Source organism: Phalaenopsis equestris, unplaced genomic scaffold (assembly GCF_001263595.1).
Source record: "Phalaenopsis equestris unplaced genomic scaffold, ASM126359v1 Scaffold000840, whole genome shotgun sequence".
NCBI lineage: Eukaryota > Viridiplantae > Streptophyta > Magnoliopsida > Asparagales > Orchidaceae > Phalaenopsis > Phalaenopsis equestris.
This window is the reverse complement of record NW_018165280.1, coordinates 10,546-37,569: the sequence shown is the minus strand read 5'-3', so window position 1 is coordinate 37,569 and position 27,024 is coordinate 10,546. Positions and strand designations below refer to the sequence as shown.

The following is a 27,024-nucleotide window of genomic DNA, read 5'->3' as shown; positions in this document are numbered from 1 at the left end:
TTCAGGAGGTATGGAAAGTTTCGACAACCGCCGGCTCTAGACGTGTAAGGAAAAGTGCTTCGGCCCATGAAACTATTCCATCAAGTAGTTACAGCGCAAGAGAGATTGAAACTACTGGAAGGCCTGTTATGGCTGGTGCCCAGGTTAATCCTAGCGCTTCAGTACATGGCGATTCTTCCCAAGTGAGTTTTCCTCTCATCTATAATCTACGCAGATCCTATGCTTTTCTAATTTTTACTTCCATGAAATTTTAATTAGATTAACCTTATTTGCAGTACCATCTGACTCCCTTGCGTTGATAAACCTGTTTGCAGGTGTCGAAATTGCAAAGTTTGAAAGCCAATATTGTCTGTGGTGCAAATCCTGAATTTCGAAGGACACCTTCATGTGACAGAATAGAAGATACTTTATTTGAGGTTGTCGCTAATGAACCTCTCTTCCCACTACATAGCTCATGCATTTCTTCAAAAAGTGGCCCACTGAATCCTGCGCTAGAATCTCAGCAAGCTGTTACCGACGACACATTTAAGAGTAAATCAAAAGATCCGAAGCCTATAAAGTCTGGCCGTCTGTCGAACGAAGAAAAAAAGGTTGGAAAAGCTCATGACGAGAAAAGAGCGAGGTCGCGAAGAATGATGGAGTTTCATAACATCAAAATTAGTCAGGTTGTGACTTACCTTCGATGTATTACTTCATTATGTAGCTCCCATATATTTATTAATTGTGTCAATTATATACTTGTGAATAGGTTGAGTTACTAGTTGCCTATGAAGGTTCACGATTTGCAGTGAATGACTTGAGGCTGTTGATGGATACATTTCATCGTGATGAGTTTATTGGAACGTGGAGAAGGCTATTTTCACGTGTTAAGAAACATATCATATGGGGTGTTTTAAAATCAGTGACTGGGATGCAGGTAATTATCCTTAAAAGGTGATTGAGTTTTGCAGTCATGCTACTAAAATATTTTTGTTTTTTTGTTGAAGAGAATGATATTTCAACTAAAACTGCTAAAGTTAGTAGGGAAAATGCCATATTTAATAGTGGAGTTAAGAGCCAAAATAGTCCCCTTACTATTTATATGGGGTCATTTTAGCCTCAGAGTCTATAAAAGTGTCCAATTAATCCCCAGACTCTTTTATGTAGGGCTAAAGTAGTCCTTCCACAGGACTATTTGAGCCCAGATTTTAAAATATGGGGACCAAGCTGGCACATTTTGTAAGCTTTGGAACTAAAATGACCTCCTACAAAGAGTCAGGGAACCTTTTTGACATTTTTCTCTTTAATGGTGCTATAACAAATGATAAATCATCTTTGATGCTGCGTATTTCTCAGGGTAAAAAATTCAAGGATAAAGCCCAAACCCAAAGAGAAGGCCATGTTGGTGTCGTCCCGGAGAGTGATCTCAATTTCAGTGACAGTGACGGCGGCCAACCAGGGAAATTAGATCAGTTTCCTGTATCATGGCTCAAAAGGCCGAGCGATGGTGCTGGTGATAGATTTGTCACTTCAATAAGGGGCCTTTTCAACTCCCAACGCCGCAAGGCCAAGGCGTTCGTCCTGCGAACCATGAGAGGGGAAGCGGATAATGAGTTCAATGGTGAATGGAGTGAGAGTGATACTGAGTATCCTTTCGCTCGCCAATTGACCATTACTAAAGCGAAAAAGCTCATTCGGCGGCACACGAGGAAGTTTCGCTCGAGAGCTCAGAAGAATTCAGGTGATCTATTGATACCATTTTTAAGAAACTGATTAGCACAACAATGCTTATGTATTCACATATTTCACTCCTAAACTTTCATATTTATACACATAACAATAAAATATTTAAAATTACATTAAAAAATAGTATTATTATCATTTTTTCATAGTAAAATCCACCATTTCATGCATAGGCTTAAAACACCAAAGTGCCATGCATGTGAATAAGACGGTTTAGTTGTGAGATATGTTGATACATAAGAATTGTGAGCTACGTATGTAAATTTCCCTTAAAAATCAGATTACGCAATTTATATGGTAAGTTTATCTTTCTCAAAATTGTATGATGTGATTAACATGTTAACATGTCCTTCGAATTGTGAGCTACGTATGTAAATTTCCCTTAAAAATCGGATTACGCAATTTATATGGTAAGTTTATCTTTCTTGAGTTGTATGATATGATTAACATGTTAACATGTCCTTCGTTCTTGTAGGCGCGGCTTTACAAATTCGAGAATCACACCCATCGACGCCAAGGGAGACGAGTCCATTTCAGAGCGACTCATCTGGTGCATCATCTTATGAGGACTTCAATGACTAGAAGCTTAAGAAAACAGGTGAATTAATATGTCAAGGAATGGGGATAATCACCATGGAATCTATTGGAAATATAGAGATCGGATTACCGGCGAGCAACCGGTCCTGGCTCATAATGGAAGTTATTGAAATAGAGAGATCTGGGAGTCGTCGGCAAGGCAGAATTTTCTTATTCTCATTCAAAGTTTTGAAAGTCATGGTGCATTCTATAAAAAGAATGTTGGTAGCAGCCACAGCCTCTCATATTCTGCTTGAGTTTCAAGGAGCAGTAAGGATTTGTATCCCTGCGTTCTTCTTCAATCCATTCATATATAATGATCCTTTTATTCTCATCCATTTTGTAACAACGCAGCTGTACAAAAATCAATAAATTCATGTAACTATTGTTTTTTTTTTTGTTCAATTAACAACTATTAACTCTTCTTCTTCTTAATCTTTTATTATTTTTATTTTTTTATTTTTATTTTTTTGAGTCCAGATAAGTTATTTCTAGCAGATTGGAATGTCAGAATTAGGAAACTCTGTACAGACTTTCTGTTGAATTGCAATTTTATTTGAATCCATTATAATTCCAACCAAATCAACCAGATAAAGAAATCATTTTTTGCCTTTCTAATTCATATTTTTTTACAGGGCTGTGCAAAAAGAAATAATAAAAATAATAAAAATAATAAAAATAAAATGCTAAAATCAATCTGAGAAGGATGTGGTTTAATTTGGTTTGCAAAATCATATATAAACTGACTGATTTGGTAGGTCTGCAATTTTGTTTAGGATTTTTTTTTTTGAAGTTTGGAATTTTGATTAAGCAAAAATCAACTGAAGCGAACCTAATTAGTAATTATTAATTTATAATATGCATCATGTATTTGAAACATCTAATTGAAAATAAGAGCTGTCTAAAAGTTTAAGCCTTAAAAATACGAAGTGACGTAAATGAACGGTGAGGATCAATTTAAATTGGACAAAACCGATTGGCTCAACAGCATGATATATATGGAATTTAATTAAATGTTGAACTAATCTAATTACAAATGGTTTGTTTAAAATCAATACGAACTCAAAAAAATAACAATAAAATTAAATTCAAGCAATTGCTATTGATTTCCAAATCGAAGTAGAGAATTAAATGAGGTTCAGTTAGATTCAATTTCATTTCTAAGCCTTCAATTTTGTCTAATTTGTGGTTGGTTCGGTCCAGGTGATGGTCAAGTTTGGGGCGGTTCAATGAAGTGCTAACAGCTTTGTAAAAAATTGATCGTTATGGTAGGGGAAGCTCGTCTTGTAATTTCAAGCAGAAAATTTTTATAAAAGACAGCCAGAAAAATGGACATTTTACGTAGATGCCACGTAATTCTCATGTATTTACATATCTCACACCTAAACATTCATACTTAATGCATGCCACTCAAATTTTTAATACGACATCAAAAATATCAAGATTATTATTTTTTTTAAAGTTACACATTTTCATATATAAGTTTATAAGCATAAATATCAAACTTTGGATATTAGATAATGCCAACACATAAAATTATATATATATATGGTTGAGTTGAAACTTGATTAATTGATCAGGCTCATAATAAGCTAGTGGTGACTCAAGCTTAACTTAACTCGTTTGCACCCTTAAACCCAACTCATGACTAGGGATGTAAATGAGTCGGGCTTGAGTGAGGTCTTAACTTATATTCGGTTTGATTGAAATTAATTATGTTCCAAATTGACTTGTATTCAAATTTGCCCGGTGTGTTCATCTTCGGCTTGATTTACATATTCTTGTTCGTATTCGGCTATGTTCAGCTCAAAATTTACTCTGATTAAATTAATTAGAAATATAGATGTAGGGTATTTGATTCAAACTTCCACCATTCTTATGCAATTAAAAGCGAAATACCACATTACCCCCCATGAGTTATTGTGATTAAACTTAAATATAAATATATATAATAAATTATTATATAAATGATACAAATAATTTCCTTCTTTTGAGCAAAAACAAACCAAATCAGGTTGAACAAACAGTTGTTTCATGTTCGACTCCTTTATAATTTGAGCTTAAAAAATTTGTGTATTTAAAAAAAGTATGATAAATATGTGAAAAAATACACTAAACAATTATGGTTTCAAAACTAAAGATAAAAACAAAAATAAATTACAAAATTCATTAAAAAATGGCCCCTAAATTAATTGGCTCTTAAGCCTAGTATGGAAGAATGTGGGAATTTCATTGAAAAATCTGGGTGTTGTAAGACAATCATTAGGATTATCATTGCTCAATACAAGAGAGCTACAATGTTGATATTGAAACATATCATCAATTTTATATTGAGAAGCTTTTGTATAGGTTGATATTGAAAGATGCAAAATTTGTATGGTAGTTGCAACCACTTGGTCTAATCTAGGAAAGAAGGTCGATCTTCTTACATTATACATGTATCACTGATATGAGATTCTTTCAATGGGGATAAAATAATTGTTCGAGGTTTTGTAGTAATTGACTTGTGGTAATGTGGAGGAGCATCATTTCTTGTTAGTAAAATTGTTATGAGTGGGGTTTTCAAAGAAATTTATTGTTCACGAAAAACTCGTGTTCTACTCGTTAAGTAGTTTGTGTTCGAATCGTTTGCCAAGCGAGCCGAACAATTCTTCTTTTTTAAAATACTAAAAATAACTTCTAATTATTCCGAGTGTTTTTAAAAATAAATTATTTTATTTTGAAAATGTCAAATTTCTTTCATTTTAAATCAAAATACAAGGAAAATCAAATAAAATAAAAAATAAAAAACAAAAAAAGTGCTGTTTACACACATAGCACCCCAAATAAACCTATATTTACAAACCTAGCACTTCTTTCATCTATAGTTTTCAAATTCTCACTCAAATATCAAAATTCATGATAAAACACCAACCCATAATTTTCATTTTTATCAAATTCTCAATGGTTTGATCATGGCTCGTGTAAATAAACCAGTTCGACGGTTCAAAAATATCACATGAATGCTAGATCTGTAAATAGGAATGTTTCGCGCTGTCTTCACTGTACTAGAAATTTTTGTCAAATGTATTTAAAAAACAAAGAAAACTCAACAGAGAAAATCTTATCCCTCACAGTACCCTAAACCCAACAAAAATGTACACCTGTATACACTATTCAATTATACAGATACAGTCCTTGCAAAACTAAAATAGCCAAAAAACCACTCCATGGATATTAGAACTTCAAATAAATCATAGCAGCAATTATGAAATATCTTCTCGTTGACATGACAATTAGGGGCTATATGGTAAGAGCTTTGACAGCTTTAGTAAATCCTGTAAATCTGGATTTACTAAATCCTTTAATAAATTCAGGATTTAAGGCAAAACTCAGAAGAGATTGAGGTGAAACTGAATTTACTAAATTCTGAATTTAAAATCGTCATTTTCTTTATGTTTGACAAGATTTAGGAGGTTTTTAGTAGCACATTTTTAACAGGATTTATGTTAAGATCTAGCATAGATCCTCCCAAACGCAAAAACCAACGAATTAAGGCTCTGTTTGGCGCGGCTGCCAGTCTGCGGCGCGGTGTTGTGCTGTGAAAAAATGTTGTTTGGAGCGGCGGTGCGCATGCGGCGGGCCGCGATATACCCCAAAAGCGGAACGCAATGAACAACCCGTGGCCTCGCTTCCTCTCTCGGTTTTTTACTCGATTACCCTACCCCGATTCTCATTTCTTCTTCACAAACCGCGCGATCTGCTCCCCTCGCCTCCTCTTAACTGAGGGTTTCCTCTTCTCCGACGCATCTCACGCAACCAAGCCGCTTCTTCCTCTCTTCTCAGGAGTTCCTCAGGCGCAGGGCTTCTTCCTTCTATTCTCTTCGCACTAGTAAGTTTTTTTTTTTTTTTCAACAGAGCCGGCTCTTTGACGTTCTTCATGATTGCCCCCTCTATTTATTTTCCTGTTATCCGTATAGTGGTGATGTTAAGAGAGGAATTCTTGGTTGTTTCAATTCTTTCGTTAGCTTGAAATTTTAAAATGAAGGGAGAGCATGTCTTATGAGTTCCAAATCCAAAAAGGAAATGAAAATTTCACTTCTCCAAGCTGATTGCGAAGCTATGATGGCTTGGGGATCTGCTGCTAGCGAGTTTCACTTTTATCGGATTTTCTAAATACTGCTTGAGTTGAAGTAAAAGGGTTTTAGCAACGTTTGAATGCTTGCCTGTAAATGTTTATGTGCAGAATGGTTAAAATTGTTGCACCCGAAACCTACCATTTCCGAACTGCCTTCCATTAAACTCATTAAATTAGGGGATTGTTGGTTAACCTTTGCATCCTGTGTATTGGTGGAAGAGAAAAAGATGCTTCAGCAATGAAAACACCCAAATTTCTTCTATATCTCATTAATTCTTCAGGCCCATTTTAATTTTGAAAAATTTTACTTGATTTTGGAATAATATTATTCGGTGAAGAATCCACTTCGAGAGAGAGAATAATTTTGTTTATTTATTATGTTTTGAAATGAATTTCTGCTTATGGAATATCAAATATATTGATGTCACAGTTCTGTTACAAATAAATTTATTAAACATTAGCAGAATGGTTATTTTTCTAGAAACAGCTGTCCTACAGCTATTTTTATACAGCTGCAACAAATAGACAGTCAGCTTCTCTGCAACAACTTTCCCGCAGCAGTTTATTGAGACAGCGCAGTTGCAGCTGAAAAGCTGCAGCTGCACCAAATAGACCCTAAATCTGAAACTCCACTAAATCCAGTCTCCTCTCCTCTGTATTGTAAATCTTGGTTTTTTAAAATTCGATGGATGTGTATTTAACAAATTTAAGGAGGAAGGCTTATCGATCACCAAACATTACGAAGATAATTAACTGAATTTTAACTTAAATCATACAAAACATCTTTGTAGATTTAGCACGTATGGATTGGATAGATCCAGATTTACAGAAGGTGGGAGCCAAACACCCCTATAAGAAGTTAAATCCTACCTAAATCCGTGACTGATAATGACAACTAAATCATAGCCTCATATATCCAAATGCTTAATGCAGAACTTAGCTTCTTTTTAATTCAAGTAAACCATGCAATAGATTGAATGGAGGATGCCAAAAATTCATTTTGGCAAATGAAAATGAGAAGCAATTCTGTTCATCTCCCCATACCAATCCACATCTTATCCAAGCAGAACAAAACAATCGATGATCAAAAGAGGAAAATGTGCAAATCCCAAACCTACCTCAACTCATTCCATGACAACCTTAGCTCCAGCCAGCTTCATCTTCTCCACAATCTTCTCCGCCTCTTCCTTGAGCACCCCCCTCTTCAGCACCGCAGGCGCCTTCTCAACCAAATCCTTGGCCTCCTTCAACCCCAGATCCGTAAAGCTTCTCACCTCCTTGATAATCTTGATCTTGGAAGCAGCGTCGAAACTCTCCAGCTTCAAATCGAACGCGGTCTTCTCCACCTTCTCCTCCGCAGCTGAAGCAGCTCCTGCGGAGGAAGACCTGGTTCCGGGCAGGCCGCCGACGGCCATTCCCGGCGTCATCACCGCTACGAAGGGCATCTGATCGACGCGCAATCGGGTGCGAAGGGCTTCGGTGAGGTCGGCGAGTTCGAGGAGGGTGAGGCCGGCGAGTTCGTCGGCGATGGCTGAAACGCGATGGGAGGTATGAGGAGGTGGAGGCGGCGAAAAGGAAGCGGATGTGGATTCCGCACGAATAAGATTTGAGCGAGCGAGACGGAGGAGAGAGAAAGGAGATCTCCTCATAATGACGGAGAAATCGGTCGGGAAACCCCAAAAGGAAGCAGAAGTGCGGGAGTGAAAAAAGTCGAGTTTTTTAGGTTTTCCACTTGATGGTGCAAAATCCCCCGCAGGTAATAACCAAATAGAAAATAATGCTTTGCAAGTTCAAAAATACTTATCTTAGCTTTTCATTGTGGATTAAATTAAACAAAGAAATCTCTAAGCAAAGTTCTGACAAATTAGGATTCAATCATGATATTATAATGATAAAAATAAAGGATCAAAAAACTTTTGAAATAAACTGCCACATAAAGAATAAAATATACAAACAAAATTATCTTTTGCAAAAATACCCAGTTATCATCCTATACATTAATATAAAAACATCCTTTGAACAATAATCATCAGAAATTAGTATAATTATATACCAACAGAACTCTACTCATGTAGATTCTATTTCCATCACTTGTTCCTCTCTCTCATTAAAGCCAATCCCATTTTTATCCATTGATTCAAACTTAGGCATAAGCTGAGAGATAACAGTCACTATGGGAACATGGATCGGATGGTCGTCGTGGCCATTAATATTTGTTTTCGAGAGGAGGAAAACCTCTCCTACTTCCGGCCCAACATTGAACAATTCACTCCAAAAGGTATAGTCTTCATTTATGTTTGATTGTCTCATGAGTTCCAAAACCTTGGCTATTGTGGCAACGTTTCGACCCGCTCCACATCTGGTGGCCGTCGCACCCCCGACGGCATTTGCGAGCACCAGAGTGTTGATATGGGGCAGGTCGTGCAGAAATCCATAAGCTATTGCGGCAGTGAAACTATCTCCACAGCCAACGGTATCGACAACATTTACCTAAAATTAAAGCCGTGATTCATGTTCTTAGGTTCAATTCATCATTGGCACCATTTGGAGAACTAGCTTCGTTTGGGCGGATAATGTCTTTCCACTTGTGTTATTAAAAGCTACTTTCTCGGTCATTTTAAATATGTTATTCTTAGGGGTATTTACCTACATCCCACCCAATTCCTATGTATTTAAATGCATAACTAAAGTTTATTTTTTACATTTATACACCCAAATATTTCAAATTACATCAAAAATACTATTATTTTAACTTCTAAAAATTAAAATACACTTTTCATGCATAGGTAAGGTGGTATGTATGGAAAAATTAAAGTTTAGGTGTTAAATATATAACTAAATAAGCATTTACACACCCAATTCTTTCACATCACATAAAAAATCTACTATTTTAATTTTAAGAAAATGAAATGCAGTTTTTTAATACATAGGTAAAGTGGTATGTATGGACAAATTGAAGTTTAGGTGTTAAAATATGTCCGGACGGAAAACTGCCTTTGGTCTCCTAACCTTACTCATGGCAACCTCCCGGCCGCCCAACGACTTATAACGCTAGTCAATACTCCCATTGGGGCTAGGAAGTGAAAAAACTAGGAGAATTTACATACATGCTACAAAATTCTTATGTATTTGCATATCTTACAACCAAAGTTTGATCTTCACATTTATAAAATATTGGTGTCATAAATTTATGCATGAAAAGGCATATTTCACTTTTAAAAAGATAGTGATAGTGGTAATTTATGCATGAAAAGGCATATTTCACTTTTAAAAAGATAGTGATAGTGGTAATTTTAATGTGACGTTAAGGATTTGAGAGGTATGCATGTAATTATGAATGTATAGGTGTTCGATATGTAAATACTTAAGAATACTTAAGAATTGCATGGAATGTATATAAATGCCCCAAAAATTGATGATCCAAATACAAACTGGGGTTGTTTTCCGACCACAAAAGCAATTAAAAAGCTGTCCCAAACGAAGCATTAAATTAGATTGGCACTTTACCATGAATGCAGGTGCACATGAAATGGTCGACTTGGTGATCAGCATCGATCCCTTGGCTCCCATTTTAATAACAACCCACTTAATGCGAACACCTTTATCAATCAGTTCCCTTCCTGCTAGAATCGGATTTTTTATCCCAGTTAATGACTCAGCCTGGTACATAATTGCAGTAGCAGGTTATATGATAATTCAAATAATATATATCAACTCAGATTTTACAAGGAAGAACATGGAGAAATCAAAAAATTAAACAATTCATAAAACAAATGAAAATTTATATCCATTCCACATAATTCTTCTTTATTTACATTTCTGATAGGTAAAAGTTGATATGTATATTTATAACACTTTAGTGTATCACAACAAATATTATGTATGAAAAAGGTATGTATAAGTTTAAAAAAGATATAATAGTGGTATTTCTTATGTATTGTTAAAGATTTGAGTGTAATACATGTAAATATCAAAATTTAGGTGTTGGACGTATAAATACATAATAGTGGGTTATGTGTGTAAATTGTGTTGTGAAAAAACGACGACAATAAAGCGAAAAATGGAACGAGAAAAATTGCACGCAGAAAAACACCAGAGCGAGACAGATTTACGTCGTTCGGCAAATTTGCATACGTCCACGGAGCTGCAAAGGATTTTATTTATTCGAGGAATTACACCGTCGACGTCTCGACGTTTACAAGAAAATTCGACGTTTACAAGAAAATCTCCAAGAAAATCTCTATTTTCATCTCTTCCTCTTTCTCTCTCTCTCTCTCTCTCTCTCTCTCTTCATTTCTTTCTCTCTTAAAGGACTTGACTTCGTTTTTGGCTTGTTTATAACAAGTCATAAGAGGCTATTTATAGAAATCAGGAAAACGGTAAGTGGGAGGTAGGTGGAATGTGGTGGGTGAGCGGTAGGTAGGAAGATAAGTAAGCGATATGTGAGATTCTTAATTAGGAAGCTAATTAAATTGTGGTGGACCGGGTCTCCACATCACCCAACAAATCGCTCAAGAAAGAAAAAAAAAATTGTACAACATGTAGTTATTGACTACAACAGCAACAACAACAATAACAACAAAGTCTTAATCTCACTACGTGGGGTCGATTACATGAATCTTTTTTCTCCATTGCGTCCTATTTAGTACATATTTTCATTTAGTTCTAATAAATTAAGATCATTTTTTATACAACAAGCCTAAGTCTTCCTAGGTCTTCCTCTATCTTTCTTAACATAAGTTGAATCTAAAACATCTAATCTCCGAATCGGATGATCAGATGGTCGACGCTTAATGTGAACATACCATCTAAGACGACTTTTCTCTAATTTTGTCCGTCACATTAGCTACACCAACCATATTACGGATATAAACATTTCGCATTTTGTCTCTAAGTGTAAAGCCACTCATCCACCTAATCATTCTCATCTCGGCATCACTTAGCTTAGTATTATGCTTCTCTTTTAAAGGCCAACATTCAGCGCCATAGAGCATCGCAGGTCTCACCACCGTCTTATAAAATTTCCCTTTCAGTCTAAGCGGTATTTTTCTATCACACAAAAGGCTCGAAGCATTCCTCCACTTCAACCAACCTACTTGAATTCTACTATCAACATCCCCATCTATATCACCATCGCTTTGAACAACAGACCCGAGATATCTAAATCATTCGCACCTATTAATAATTTAATCACCCAAAGTTACACTTATGTCGCTAGAGCTACTACTACTAAAATTACATTCCATGTATTCAGTTTTAGTTCTACTCAAATGAAGACCTTTAGACTCCAATGCAGACCTCCATAATTTAAGTTTTTCCTTGGTTTTTTTTCTCTCCTCTTATCCACGAGAAGGATATCATCAACAAAAAGCATACACCAAGGTACATCCTCCAATAAATGTCCAGCAAGACCTTCCATAACTAAAACAAAATGATATGGGCTTAAAGTCGTTCCCCTGATGTAATCCATCAGAAATAGAAAAATACTTGGTCAATCCTCCTTCAGTTCGACCACGATATAAAAAGAAAATTGTATTGACCGTTCAGGTTTTGAAGTATCAGCATCATCAAGCCATAAACATAACAGCTATTGACTGACAATATAAAAAGAAAATTGTATTAACCGTTCAGGTTTTGGAAGTATCAGCATCAAGCCATAAACATAACATAAGCTGGTACAAAATGCCAATATTTGATTGTAAATAAAGTTTCAGCCTGCAGTAGCATCAGTTGTTAACTTTTCATTACAGCATCAGACCAAAGAAATTCGTAAAACATAAAAAGCATCGGTTCTCGCAGTTTTCCTACCTGGATACAAATTGTATAGGAACCAACAGAACTAACATAATTGACAGAATTATAAATTGTCAATTTCAACGATGTTCAAAGGTGATAAAAAATTTAAGGTTTGTTTGGGGCAGCTGCAGCTTATCCAGATTATCCAGATAAACTGTTTATCCTGATAATCTGTTGATAAGCAGCTGATCCGGATAAGTTGTCTGGCTGTTTGGTTTGTGCGTTTGAAAAACAGCTGATTTTGGACAAATAACCAGTCTGCCACTATTTTGAAAAAGCTGTGTAGCTCCAAGTTTTGTGCGTTTTTGTAAACAGCTGATCTTCCAAATTTAAAATGAGTGTAATGAAAATCAATTAAGAAAATGTAGAGTACACAAGTTGAAAATTTCATAACTTCAATTAAGAAAATGGTGCTCGTGAAAACCAACAGTGGGCGATATGATTTTATAATGTATAATTATTGATACTAGGTAAGAAGCACGTGCAATTTTGTTTAGGTGGTAATACTAGGGTAAGAGGGATGATGAAGAGTTGGTCGCAGTTTAATGAAGAGAATAAGGAGAGGGCAGGAGGGTAAAGAGAGAGGTAACTCAATGTAAACAACTTAAAGAGGGCATAGAAATAAGATACAAGATGCCTTAGGATCGATATTTTTACTGATATAAATTTAAGATAAGATACCCAATAGCACAATACAAATCTAAGGATGCGATGCACAAAACTATGCACACATAAATCAAAATGCAAAATCTATCATAATGGGGGATATGTCCTTCCAGATGTTTAAGAAAATATTTTCCTGCATTCCGTCTTCGTTAGGAAGTAATTCCGGATTTAGTAAACCTGATTGTGAGAAGGATTTAAGAAAATTTTCATGTCGTCGCTCGCGAGTTCATCTCCGACGCACTGACGATCAGATTTACTGGATTTGATAAATCCTATTTAACTTAAATTCAGGCTGCAGCCACATACCACCTTTGGTTATTTCATATTAGGAACTTTCATATATTTCTTTTGGTTGTTTAAACTTCAGTTATATATTTCTTTTGGGCTTTTTGGATTTCAGTTTGTTTCTGATTTTATGAATTGAGAAATATTTTCTCTGAATTTTAGTCTCCGGATTATTGTAACCTCTTCTTTTCGCAAGTGATATGACCGTAACTTGCCTAAGAACATATGATGGATCCCCCTCACCGACCCCGACAAGTCATTTTGCTGTTCATCCACTGATTTTCAGCCGAGCTGCCATCAAAGCCACTACCACCACGTGCTGTTCACATAAGGAAACCACCATTTTATTACTTCCGGTCTGCTGTCCAGCCGCCCGTACCTTGCAAAATCACTTTCAGTTTGCTGTTTTCAGTCCAGATAGCTGCCGCACTCAGTCCATCTGCCGTCTACAGCAGATCTTGCTTCCGACATCCTTCCCAACGCCGCTGACAACCCTATTGTAACTTCCTTGCAACTCCACAAACAACTCTCCACAAAATCAGGGTGCCCTAGAACAGTGTCGCCCCAACTCATAATTAGTAAAAACTTGTCATTTATTGATGCATATCGGAAACATAAAAACCTCTGTTTGCTGCGAAAAAGGTCAAAATCCTATATGATCTTAAATGGACTAGCTTCATATGGTAGAATTAGAAAAGTAAGAGTTGACCCAAGATAGACCTGAATTAACAAGAAAATCACAAATAAAACAATCATAAATGAGCCCATTTATCCACCGGAGGATCAACCGACAGGCTCTAGACTATTTTTGTTGAGCTTATCAATCCTTATCATATCATCCTAATACTTTCTTTAGAACCACATTACACCAGATTTTTCCAACACAAACTATATCAATGACTTCCCGACATACATGCTAAAATGATCCTCTTAATTGGATTGATCAATGAAAACCGCATCTCACTCCTTGATGTGGGAGCTGTTCGCACGAGACGCAATGATGTCGCAATCTCATATATGACGAATGAACAGATGAGCAAGAGTGTGATTCTCGTGATCTGCATTAATATGGACTCACGGGACGGGCGGGATTTCCCTATCCCCAGCAGAAATTGAAATTTGTTGACTATTATTTATTTATTTCCTATTTACTTGTTTCTAATAACGATTTCTTTGTGAGGGAACAACTTAAATCTTATATTTCCTATTTTTTCGGACATCAGATTTGTTTCTTTGGATATATTTTCTACTGGTTTGTCCTGATGGAGTGTTGTATTTATACATTTCTTTCAGGTGATGTGTAGCTTACTAAGATAAAAGTGTTTGATCTCTCCCGAATGTTCGAAGGCCTTCTTCGTCTTCCAATTTGCTGCCTACTCTGTTTGAAAGCAGAAAACAGCCATTTTCTACTTCTGATTCACTGTCATCCCGGAGTTTATGCCCGATTTCAACCGACATCAGTCCCCCTTTCCTTACCTAGCCCTTTCTTGTGTCTTAAATACCTTTTAGAAGTCCTAGAACGAAATCATTTGAATCAAAGCCCAAAAAACCCTGAATTTTTTTGGGATGTCTTTCTTGTCCTAATTTAAAATTCAAAACAAAAATTAAAAAAAAAAAAAAAAGATCTCCACCATACCCAAATCAATCCTACCACAATACCTACGTTAACTCTAAATTTTCAAAATCCAACATTCCTACCTATACCAAAAATCCACCCTAATACCTACCACCAAAAGCCTAAACCTAGGCCAACCTTTGATTTATAACCCCACATTCCTCAAACGTTGATTGGGAGAAAATGACACAATGCCGCCTAGAAAAAATTTGCAAAAAGTTGTCCAAGAGCTTGCTATGGAGGATATATAGCGAGAAATCATTCAAATGCCATGGAATACCATATGAAAACCAAGATCTTGGAGTAAAGGTGGTTTTAATGGATTTCGATAATTGCATGGATTCATCAAATGACTTCAAACAGTGGAGCGAATTTTTGTAGTGCAAGGATGTTCCTCAAGACAAGAGAGTTAAGTTGCCAGCCATCAAGCTCAGTAAAAAGTGTTTCATAGTGGTGGGAGAACTTGAAGCATCTTTGACAGTGAGAAGGGAAAGATAAAATTACTATGTGGTTCAAGATAACATGAGAGATGCAGCACAAATAGCTTCCTCGTATTGCCGACAGGACATATTCATAAAACTTCATCACCTGTGCCAGAGAGATTCTTTTTGTTGAGTACACAGTTGAATTCTGGCAATTTATGTTGAAATATGGACTAGCGGAGTCCGGGGAGAATACCATAGTTCGATATCTGAGTGGATTAAGACTGTCCATTAGCAATATGGTACAGTTATAATCCTATTGGGTATCACATGATGTTCAAATCCTAGCCCTCCAGGTGCAGAGATAACACGACAATATCAAGTTCGCACCACCCTCTAAACAGAGTTTAGCCATCAGATCAGACATCAAGTGTGCACTCAGTGGGGCACCCAAACCGGCCCAACCAAAGAAAGACCCCCATACAAAGTGGAGAAAAGTTGTACCTGCCAGTACTCCCAAATTCATCCCCTTCAATAATGTTTCAAGTGTCATAATTTTGGTCGGGTGCTTGTCCAAACAAGAGGGAGATCATTTTTTACTGAGCATTGAGTAGTTGAGAAAATAGGCAGTGGCACAAGAGATGTTGAAAACATCAAACAGAAGTCTCAACTTCTAGTTGACCAGAAATAGATGTTAATAATTTAAATTGAGCCCATGAGAGAATCCAGGTGGATTAACATTGGTTGTTCTAGAAATACGAGAAATCGATTCTAGAAAAGGGGCAACCTCTTTTGTGAGAGTCGTAGGATATCCTGACCTATCATTTACTTCTTGGGCAGTCACCACGGAGAGTGGTCCAATATGCCATTGATTTCATTCCAGAGTTGGTTCTTACAGACATACTAGTTTATCAGAGATGCTTTGGAATAATGCGTATTAGAGTTGTTTGTACTAGATGTGAGCATAGATTCATATCGAAGTTCCATCAGACACAGAGGAAATCACTTTGCTCTAACAATGGTAAATCGAATCTAGAAGCCTCCAGAAAAGAATGTGAAGCCTCTCCTACTCAAGGAGAATGACGTGAAAGTTGTTCGTGCAAGACAGTGATACCGCAATCTCATTTATGCCAAACAAGCGGGCGAGTGGGTGTCCACTATTCCCATGACTCATTTATGCCAAACAAGCGGGCGAGTGGGTGTCCACTATTCCCATGATTTGCGTTAATGCAGAATCCCGGAAGTAGTGAGGTTCTGCCCCATCCCACACAAAAATAGAAATTTATTGCCTTTCACTTATTTATCTTTTATTTATTTATTTCTAATTAGGTTTTTTTGTGAGAGAGCTACTTAATATCTTATATTTCACGTTTTTTCAGACTTTATTTTTGTTATGTTTTTTGAAGATGTTTTCTCCCTGTTTTTCCGATTGGAGTATTGTATCTTTGGATTTTTTTTAGGTGGTGTGTTTGTAGCATCATAGGAATCTCTCTAAAAAATTAGGAGGTCTCCTTCAACGTCCAATTTGTTTCCAATTTGTTGCAAAAAACTGATTTCTGCTTCTGATTCGTTGTCATCCCACCGTTCACGCCCGATCTAACTGATATCTTTCCTCTCCCTTTCCTTATTTATCCAACTTACCTACGCCTTTCTTGTTTTCTTAAATAACTTTTAAGAGACCTAGAACAGTATCACTTATATTTGGTCTTATGTGCATGAATTTGCCTTCATTATTGCAACATATCTACTTTATCTCCTTCGCCTCCATACTTAAAAAACCTTAGCAAGTAGATGATGCAAGGCCTTCAGTGCCAAAGTTCTGGTAGAAATGAACATTAACTCTCATTTTAATAAGATGTGGATTGGGAACCCATCATTTAGGCATTGAAAAATGTTGAATTTGAACAGTCAAAGTACTCCTCTACCATATTTTTTGCCATAATTCTTAGATTTTCTAGAAGCATATAATGAACTCAAGAATTCAAAATATCATGCGCAAGATTTTCTACAAAATGCTCTAATTCAACCTACCATTCGCCTTAATTAGTTCATATATGTTTTCAACAATTGAACCTAAGTTTAAACACCCATTTGAATATAGTGTTTACAATTAAACACACTTGAAAGGAAAATTACAATATACAAGACACAAACCCACACGTGCTTGTTCCATGGGTGGTGGAGGACGGCTAAGTGGTTGGGGAGCGGAGGGTAAGTGACTGAAATGGGTTATGGGTGGTTAGGACAGTAAAAGAAGATGCTGGAATTGTGTTGGCAACAAAGCAAAGGGTCAAAGGGCAGTGCAATGGATGTGCTACAGACTACAAGACAGCGAAAGGAGCAATGTCCAGTGCAGGGACAGCAGGATAGGCTGAAGTCCTAGTGGCAGCTGATTATTGGACAGCAGAAAAACAGCACGTTCGCTGTTTTCCGAACGGAGTCAGCCATGATCGATGACTGGGAGTGATGCGGAAACGTTGCAGAAGGCTGGAGGTCGTTGTGCGAGATGGCAGCAAGGTGGGCTGGGAAGGAGAAAATTCAGGTAAAAAAAAAAGGCAACAGCCACTGTCCTGGGTGGAAGCAACAAAGACGGAGCATCCCAAAGCAACGTGGTGGAAGATAATCACCACCTTGGGAAAGAGATATAGTTGGAGCACCACTCAAACCTGTTTTGAATATAGAGGTTACAATTAAACACAATTACAAGAGAAATTACAAAAGACGCGACACAAACTCAAATGTGCTTGATCCATTGGTGGTGGAGGACGGCTAGGTGATCGGGAAGCAGAGCTAGGTGACTGAAATGGGTTGTGGGTGGTTGGGACAGCAAAAGGAGGGGCGGGAATTGCGTTGGCAGCAAAGCCAGTGGGTGGTTCAGCGAGGGGCAATGAAGGGGACTACAAGACAGCAAAAAGAGTGACGTCCAGTGCAGGGCAGCAATCAAGGATTGTGGATAGGCTGCAGTACAAGCGGCAGCAAGCCGGAATGATGGTTGGACAATAGAAAAATAGCATATTCACTGTTTTCCAGATGGAGGCAGCAAGGATCGGCAGCTTGGAGTGACGCAAGAAGGTTGGGGAAGGGTGGAGGTGGCTGTGCAGGATGGCAGCGAGGTGGGGAAGGGTGGAGGCTGATGGGAATATAAAAAATGTAGGGGAAAAAAAGGCCAAAGTTGTTGTCCTGGGTGGATGCAACAGGGACGGAGCATCCCGGAGCAACGTCAGTTGGATGTGGAATATGGAAGATAATCACCACAACGGGAAGAAGATACAGTCAGAGCATCACTCAAACTCTCGGATAAATCACTCAAAGGGAGAAACGGAAACCAACAACAGCCCTGAGCAGAAACACGACAAAGCGTCCTTCTAAACACTAACACAACACATAAAGAGTCGAAAACTAAAAAAAATGAAGGATAATAGGAAATAAAGTGTGAGAAAGGAAAATGGGACTGTTTCGACTTGTCTCTAGCGATAATAAATAACATGGTACTGTAGCAACTATAGTGCCATAGAGATATTTGCATAGGAAGCTCTCGCGTCAGTCCAAATTAATATTTTTATAATTTTCATGATCCATAGAATGTTTTAACCTTAGTCTTCTTCTTATTTCTTTCTTTGCTCTTGATTTTTTTTCCTAGCAATACTTTGTAATTGTCCATATACTTATATAATTATCAAATTATTATATTTTACTTAAAAAAAAAACTAACCAAGCATGAGAACCATTACAAAGCAAATTATATAAGCATATGGACATGATTCAAGCGTTTAGGAATCATATCCGTATATCCTGGATATTTCTGAACTATGAGTATGTCACATAACTAAGTACAAGTAGCCCTTGACCGATCACGGCCTAGCCCGAAACTTGGAATTAACCAAGACGAGAACAAATAATCGGATGGTGGAAATTAATTTTTTTTTATATTCGTCTATAATTTAACAAATGAAAGAGTCACTAATCAAATTAAATTAAAACAATATATATAAATTTATCTCGTTATTGGTTGTCTGTCTTCTATAAACAATCTCTTCTATCACTCATCTTTTAATCAATTAAATTAATTTGAAAAGTTTGTTTAAAAATAATAATGAGTTAAGCAAATCAGTGAATACTCATACTCAAAAACTATAGTAATATAAGATAAAAATAATATTCATGCCAGTTAAACTTTTTGATAAATTAATATAAATATTCGATGTTACTCAAAAAACTTTACAATTTTAATCGCATATCAATATCATTATGTATTTGTACAACCGTCACAAGAGCACCGTTTAAAGATTGTGTCGATTAAGAAACATCAATATCAATATCATTTTCTATATACGTTCATTGTGTCTTAGTGTTCCTCCACCAATACCATAAAAGGGTGGCTCCATCATAGTCAAACATGCACTTACAAGTAGTAATTATAAATATATATTTCATTTGCTCGCATCATTCAATTCAACATTATATCTAACATACGCCAATACATTATAATCAATATCTACATATGTTCATAACAATGTGATCAATAAAAGAAAGACTATAAAAAAAAAAATTTGTGCAAGTATCATTATCACTAATGCATATTAGTGAAGTACCAAAATATTACCATAAATTAAAAGTACGAGTAATCACCATGATGTCGATTAATTTGATATTTATTTTTCTTTGACGTTGACTCTTTTAAACTAGTAACCTAATGATATTTAAGTAATTTAATATTTTAATAAACTATTAACTTTTTATTTTTTTAAGTATTAAATTTTATTATTTTTATTTTATGAAATCATAATTATATATTATATATATATATATGAACTTCTTATTAAACACATCTCTAATATAATCCTCGGTCCAGCCCTAAAAATGCATAATCTCGTGATTCTGCCTCTTTGGAGCACGGATAATGTTCGGCTTCCTACTCTTTCGCACAATTTCAGCCTGCAGCTTCTTCCTCCTTTTTTACTCAACAATTTCAGCTCCTCATCTATCGACACTGCAACTCAACCATGCAGTGAAAGTTTTTGAGGTCGCCGACTCCTTCGAGTATGGTTCCCACATTCCTCGCTCCTCCTTCGCATCAGACAGCTTGAAGCTTGATAAAACTCCTTCAATTGTGGCTCGTTATTGACGTTGAATCCTTCTTTTCTGCTCACGCTCTTCCCCTCCTTCGACTACAAGGAAACCCTGGCTTGTGCTCGTCTCTCTCACTCTGCAATCTCCTGGTAAGTGAGTTTCGCTTCTGTCATGTTTTTATAGGTGAGCTTGTCACATAAGCTTATGATCCCCTCGTTTCAACTTCTCGAGTGTTCGATTCATCTCTAATTTCTTCGGCTATTCGACCCTCTCAATTCGTCTCCCCTTTGTTTGCTTTCCAACTCCTCGTTTCAACTTCCCCATGATTGACTCTTCAATTCCTCTTGCAACTCATCGTTTCATCCTCCCCCCATGTCACAGAACAGTTACATGACCATTCTTGATAACCTTTGAATAATACAAGTCAGTTACATGCCCATTTAAGGAAAACACATCTCCCTATGTGTGATGGCACCAAGTCAAAATTTTGAGAGAATGTAAACTTTTTTCCGTTGAAAATTGCCAAAATTACAACACTCCAACTATCACATTGGAGGAAAATGAAATAAAACTCATTCTTAAATGACAAAAAATTGTATGTGGCAAAAGTAACTTATGGAAAGAAATACCACCTCACTAGGTTAGAAAGAAAATGTTTTTTTTTCAATAGAGCATAAATCTCTTTAACGAAAATTGAATAAGGACTATATAAATCAATGACTTAAAATGCCTCCTCATGAAAAATCAAATAAACAAAATATCTCTCACTCGCTCCAACAGAAAACAAATGTCCAAAACGTTTCACTTGTTCCTACAACAAATGTCATAATAATTTAGGTGAAATTGTAGGCAGTCCTTTATAATACCCCGCTTAAACCCAAATATTCATTACAAGACAAAATGAAAAATCATTCAATCCACCTCATGTCAATTAAAGCCCAAACAATTTTAAATACCAAATTTTAACCCTATGTCTTATCGAATCAAAAGCCAAAACTTTTTTTAAAAGTATAATCAAGGCAATTAAACCTTTTAGGTGAATTATCCAATGTAGCCTTAGATTCCAAAAAAAATGATAAATTCTCAAATCAATAATTTCTAACAAGAGATTGATCAAACATATAGAAAAAGAAATCTATACTGGCATTGAAAATCAAAGATGTTATTCTTGAAGGGCCCTAATGAATTCAATAATTATGTTGTCAATACTAGACAGTAACATAATAAGTAAAGGATGTTGAAAAGGATTTGATAAAAAATTATATCAAGTCGGTACAAGTGTAAAACTAAAGTATCCCTCGCCCATATTACATGAAAGCTCCAAGCTGACAAAAAGAATACAAGACTAAATAAAATAGGTAACAATCATATGCCCATAAAAAGAATTAACCAACAGGTCCTACAGGTAACAATCATATGTTTTCTTTTAGTTCAACTTAGTTCGAGCTCAAATACACGACTTCGAGATCACTTATAAGAGTAGATAAATAATAATTTCATTCAATACAAGTTATAAATACTTAGAGAAACAGAGTTGCAAAGAAAAGACCAAATAATACATCCAAAACTTAATATGATCCTAAGTAATTCAAATTCAAAATTATTATCATCCAAAAGGGCATATCACACTATTTGAATTCATAATAAATATAAGAAATTCAAAATATTAAAAAAATAATAATAAATGAATTATGTATTAATTCACTTTGTCGAAAAAGAATTTTTCTCCGAAAGGTTTGTAAAATGTAACCAAAATGGAAAGAGTTTTATTGTGATCATTTAATTGGAGAAACAATCACAAAGTATAATTATAAAGAACATGCACAAAATCAGATGAGGATCGAGTGATGGGCAGCTAAAAACTTCATACATTTATTAGATTTTTCAATGTAAACCAAGAAAAAGAGCTCATAATGGTGATAGTGGGGTAAACCCACTCTCTGATAAATGTGTAAACCTATTGTAATCATCTCAATATTATATGTTACAAAAGAAGGTAAAAAATGAAGTAGAATAAAAATCACTGCATGAAGTAGAAGAAGATTATCCAAAACTCTTTGCAATGACTAAATCAACAGAACATGCAAAAAATGTTCTTATGCTCTAAAATATTATTGGGCTTAGTAATTTCATCATAAAAAAATCCTATTTAACCTCTGATAACATCCCTTTTAATCTCAAGCACAATAGTAAACTAAACAATTGCTACCCGCAAGGACAATCATTGTAAGAGTAAAGATCAAAAAGCTTTATCACATGTTGGTGAACCAGAAAATGTTTTAAGATGCACATGGGCTTGCATGGGCTTTGAGGGGAAAAGGCTTCTTTGAAGATGTATGGGTAAGGGTATTACAAAAAAATTTGAAGAGGATAACTCTGAAACCTTTAATGAAAAGATCGAGAAGAATCATTAAAATTCATCCAACATAATCACAACCAATATTATAAAGATATGAACTATGAATCCAAGCAAAAGAATAGAAATCAAAATAATGCACATATGTATATTCATAAGAAAATCTTGTCAACATCGCAAAACACAATCCTAGGAAGCTAATGAGATTTGCGGATATGGTGAATTTATCGTGCGCACATAAAGAAAAAGGATGGTTTATAAACAAAATTTTATGAGGGTCAAGACCAGGTCGAGGAAGGAACAACTAAAGAATTGAAAGACTAGTGATAAGGATATGGTTGATGTGTAAGTTACAAACATTGTAATCAAGAAACAAAGCTATGGTTGTGAGCTTAAAAGTTCTACAAATGCTGATTAATGTGCAAGTTTCAAACAATGCGAGCTCGAACCAAAGCTTTTGTAATGAGTTTACAAGCTCTACAAGTGTTGGTTGATGTGCATATTCCAAACACCGAAAGCCAGAAGCAAACCTATGGTTGTGAGCATCAATAGCATTCCAGAGGAATTAGTTGTTTAAAAGGTAGATGATGAAAAGTCTGCTGCGGACACTGATTGAGGGAAGGATAAAGATACAGGATGAGCAAGGAACAATTGCGAAAATAAAAAATAAAAAAAAAAGACTGTCGAGAATCGCTAAGAGGGCACGAGCAATCAAGGTGCAACGATTGTGGTGAAGTGATGTAATAAGTGGATAAGGGATTAGGATTATAAGAATTGGGTTTCCAGGGCATTTAGGCTTATGGAGAGAAGGTTGGTCGAGTCTTTGATTTTAAATTTTAATTACCAAGGAAATGTAAGTCTAGAGTTATGGTATTATGAGTTTAATGGGTTTGGAATGGTGTTTGACAGGAGAATGGATGGAGACAGTTCTACAGGGTACGAATGTCGACATAAACAAAGGAATAAAGAAAAATTTTGCTTATCTCACCTCAAACTAAAAACAAATTGAGGTATAAGAGAAAGCAAATAGATGACCTCCTTGTACATAAAGCAATCTCCATGCACAACTTATATCAAAAAATAGAGCTCACAATAGACATAAGAATATTTTCATTCATTCAATAAACCAATATAAGCAGTGAGTCCGTATTTATAGTCATTGATCATAAATATCTCAAATTAAAACCTATAATTGCCCAAAAGGATAATTCATCCTAATTTAATTCAAAAAAAAAAACAAATAAAACAATAAGCCTTAATGAATTTGAAATAAATCTTAAAATGCACCAAAATCTAGCTTTAAAGCAATTCATTGTCAAATGGCCTCATTATCGTGATTCTCCTTTGAGTTTCCCTAAATTCTTTTTTTTAACTTCGTAATTATAAAAGCGCATTCTAAATAAACATTGCCAACAACCTCTAAAGTCTAACCAATCATTCAATATTGTTCCCTGCTTGGCAGCGCTGGGGAGGGTGTATAGACGAAAGTTATGTCTAACACATAAATGTTCAGATCCGTATTCACCAAATTATTTTTACCACCCAGTGTGAAACTAAACACTACATGACATGTGCTTTAACAATCACTCTCCATATCAATCATCACCCCTTAAAATAAAACCTTTTTGACGCAATCAAGTGTCATGCACCGCGAGGAAACTCAATCACAGACTCTATAAGGAAGTTGCATGCCTTGAAATTTGCTTGAACATGCATAGTAGAGCAATTAATACTGATGAGAGCTACAATCCACATAAAATAGTCGATCCCAACACAACTAGTAGCTACAATGCAACATTTTAAGCAGTGTAGGCCAAAAGGGCCAAAGCTTGTTCATGATAAACCAATGGTCAAATCTTTATTCAGCATAGAATTTAAAGCATATAGAGAAAGCAAAACACTTGGTAATTCGACACCAACAAATAATTTTAACCTATAAAATGTGGGACAAAATGCAACAATCTCATGTGTATTAACAAGTAGTCGCAAGAACATTGTCATTATTCTCGTGACGTATGCATTGTTTCTCAAACTACTATCTCCACATCTTAGAAAACACAGCTTCTCCATCCCAAAATGCCCACTGTTCTGTTTCATTCTTTACATAACCAATAAACAAACAACATCGAAGTGGATTCCCATCTCTCTAATTGCTAATTTCTCTTTCTCGTTATCTAACAATACAGTGGCCTGAGATGTATTAAGGATGCAAGTACGGTCCACGGCTAAGTCCAAAGTTAGAGCAAAAAAGAGCAATAATAATAATAAGTATACGAACAATATATCTACTTGCACACAGGACTATGGCCTCTAAATAGGAATTAAATGTATTTTGCATCATAATGCACGCAAAATTAGAACAAAAAAAAATAAAAAAAATTGTTGGTGAGTGGAATAAAACCAAAATTGGGGCTAGCAAAAAACATATCATTCAATACTCCAAAAACAGAATAACAAACCTCATCTAAAGTTAAAAGAAGAACATCGCTGAGCTTCAGAAACTGCCCTAGTGCTTTCCGTTGTTCTCTGGTCCCATTAAAAAGAGTTCTTCCCCTAGGGCCAGGGTCAAAAAAAACTGCTGACTGAGCATCTATAGCACAAAACAATGCTGAAACTAATATATTAAGTGAGAGTTCGTCAAATGCATAACCATTGCAGAATAGGATCTTGGATTGTTGGATGGCCTTCTCAACTCGTCCAGATAATTTATTTAACCAGCTGAATGCAGGTTCATCACTAAAATCAGCAACACTGACACATTTAAAATAATTATTAAGAAGCATGTAAAATTGGCCAAATAAATAAAAATCTACTTGAATAAAGTTCAAACAAGTAAGAGATCAGTGTTCTACCTACAAAACCCATGCCTCTGAAAAGGGTCAACTAGAACCCAGCATAGAAGTGTCTCATACATGGCAGCATCTTTAGCAGCTTTAGAATCTTCAGTTAAACCAACCATATCGATCCCCTCTATCTGAAGCACGTCAAGAAGGAAATGTCCATAAACCTCATCCCCTACATGACCAAGGGCGATCACACGAAGCCCTAATCTAGCAGCAGCAATGCCCAAGTTGCAGTTACCACCAGCCTCCCAATATTTCTACCGTGAAACAAAAAAATGTAAAGCAGGTATAAATATCTAGGATGGAGCACAGAAACACAGCTGCCGCACTTAGCACATATGCAAAATAAAAAATCAACTACAACAAACCCGACAGCGTGAAAAAAAATAAAAAGAAAAAAGAGCAAAATTGCATTTGGCGATTTATTTAACTTAAAATTTTTTATTTATTTCAACAACAAAATTCATAGCCCAAAAGAATATGCTCAACAACGATATACAGAAAATGTAATTTTAAGATGTTAAAAGCTGGAATATTCATTGATGACATATCTACAAAGAAATTTTAGTTACTAATTTTTGGCAAAATATGAATTATATTTCCAGACAGGTATTATGCAACAACAATAACCTGAAAATGTAATGTCTTAGAATGTTAAAAGCTATAATATTCACTGATGACATCTACATAGGAACTTCAGTTACCAACTTTTAGGCAATATATGAATATTTTTCTAGACTGGTGTTATGCAAATCATATGAACAAAAACGAGAATCAAGATTTTTTGCTAAGAAAAAGTAGCACAAAAAAATAAAAAACCGAAATTGACGTGCCAACTATTCCAAAGCTAATCAAAGCTAAGACTATACCGAGGAGCAAGAAAACTAAAGAAAGCAGAAACCAATAGCCAATTTGGTGGAAACAGCAAACTGGCATTTCAGATGACGTGGGCGCCAAAGCCGCGCCCGGGTGCGAGCACTGATAGCACCCCGAAGCGGGGCACTTCAAACCGCAGGGCTATGACCCCTCCTGGCATGGCAGAAGCGAAAGCGGTGGGATCGCAAAATCTCGCAAGGGATCGCGAGAGCAGGAGATCCCATGCGATGCCCGGATGGATTGCACGAACTATTGCGTGGGAGCCAAAGTCGCGCCCAGGAGCGGAGCGGTATGTCACAGACAAATAGTCCCACATCGACTAGGTGTAGGGCCGAAAAATAATATTTAAGTCCTGGGCTGTCCACCACCCTAAAGAGCTCTTTTGGGAGATGACAAGTGGTATGAGAGTTGATTGTTGCCTTGCAAGTGTGTGGCCTCTCCATGGTCCAGTGGGACCCTCGGTGGAGCCGATCCATGACAAGAGCGTCACGTGATTGGGTGGAGGAGAATGTCACGGACATCGGCTAGGTGTAGGGCCGAAAAGCAGTATTTAAGTCCTGGGTTGCCCACCACCCACAAGGGCTCTTTTGGGAGGTGACAAGTGGTATCAGAGCAGATTACTGTCTGCCAGTTGTGTGGACTCTCCATGGTCCAGTGGGACCCTCGGTGGAGCCGATCCG

General features: G+C 36.2%; 3 protein-coding genes across 4 annotated transcripts in view; 1 reads left to right on the top strand and 2 right to left on the bottom strand.

The window, feature by feature from the left end:
• LOC110031776 (protein SABRE) overlaps positions 1–2,688 on the top strand; it is a 142,097-nt gene extending 139,409 nt beyond the window's left edge. Inside the window, exons 19-23 of one of the 2 annotated variants that reach the window (XM_020735171.1) lie at positions 6–182; positions 315–665; positions 749–916; positions 1,336–1,720; positions 2,198–2,688. In XM_020735171.1, the coding sequence (XP_020590830.1) occupies positions 6–182; positions 315–665; positions 749–916; positions 1,336–1,720; positions 2,198–2,304 (1,188 nt within the window). In that variant the 3' untranslated portion in view covers positions 2,305–2,688. The remainder of the gene's footprint in view (positions 1–5; positions 183–314; positions 666–748; positions 917–1,335; positions 1,721–2,197) is intronic. The other variant, XM_020735172.1, reaches the window with a different exon arrangement.
• A 4,531-nt stretch (positions 2,689–7,219) lies between these two features.
• On the bottom strand, positions 7,220–8,166 carry LOC110031704 (50S ribosomal protein L7/L12). The gene has a single exon (XM_020735046.1). It carries the CDS (start codon positions 8,062–8,064, stop codon positions 7,540–7,542), a length of 525 nt encoding a protein of 174 aa, XP_020590705.1. The 5' UTR covers positions 8,065–8,166; the 3' UTR covers positions 7,220–7,539.
• Positions 8,167–8,347: 181 nt separating this feature from the next.
• Positions 8,348–26,660, bottom strand: LOC110031550 (probable fructokinase-1). Its single transcript, XM_020734799.1, has 5 exons — positions 26,415–26,660; positions 25,478–25,725; positions 25,085–25,376; positions 9,923–10,075; positions 8,348–8,905 (listed from the first exon to the last, which is right to left on the bottom strand). Exons 1-5 carry the CDS (start codon positions 26,658–26,660, stop codon positions 8,483–8,485), a joined length of 1,362 nt encoding a protein of 453 aa, XP_020590458.1. The 3' UTR covers positions 8,348–8,482.
• Between the last annotated feature and the right edge of the window lie 364 nt (positions 26,661–27,024).

Coding starts and splice junctions, on each gene's coding strand:
- LOC110031704 (XM_020735046.1), bottom strand. CDS start 8,064: ATGAGGAGATCTCCTTTCTCTCTCCTCCGTCTCGCTCGCTCAAATCTT.
- LOC110031550 (XM_020734799.1), bottom strand. CDS start 26,660: ATGTGGGACTATTTGTCTGTGACATACCGCTCCGCTCCTGGGCGCGAC. Junction 10,076..25,084: donor TTCTTTTAACTTTAGATGAG/GTTTGTTATTCT, acceptor ATTATGTACCAG/GCTGAGTCATTAACTGGGAT. Junction 8,906..9,922: donor CATGTGCACCTGCATTCATG/GTAAAGTGCCAA, acceptor CTTTAATTTTAG/GTAAATGTTGTCGATACCGT.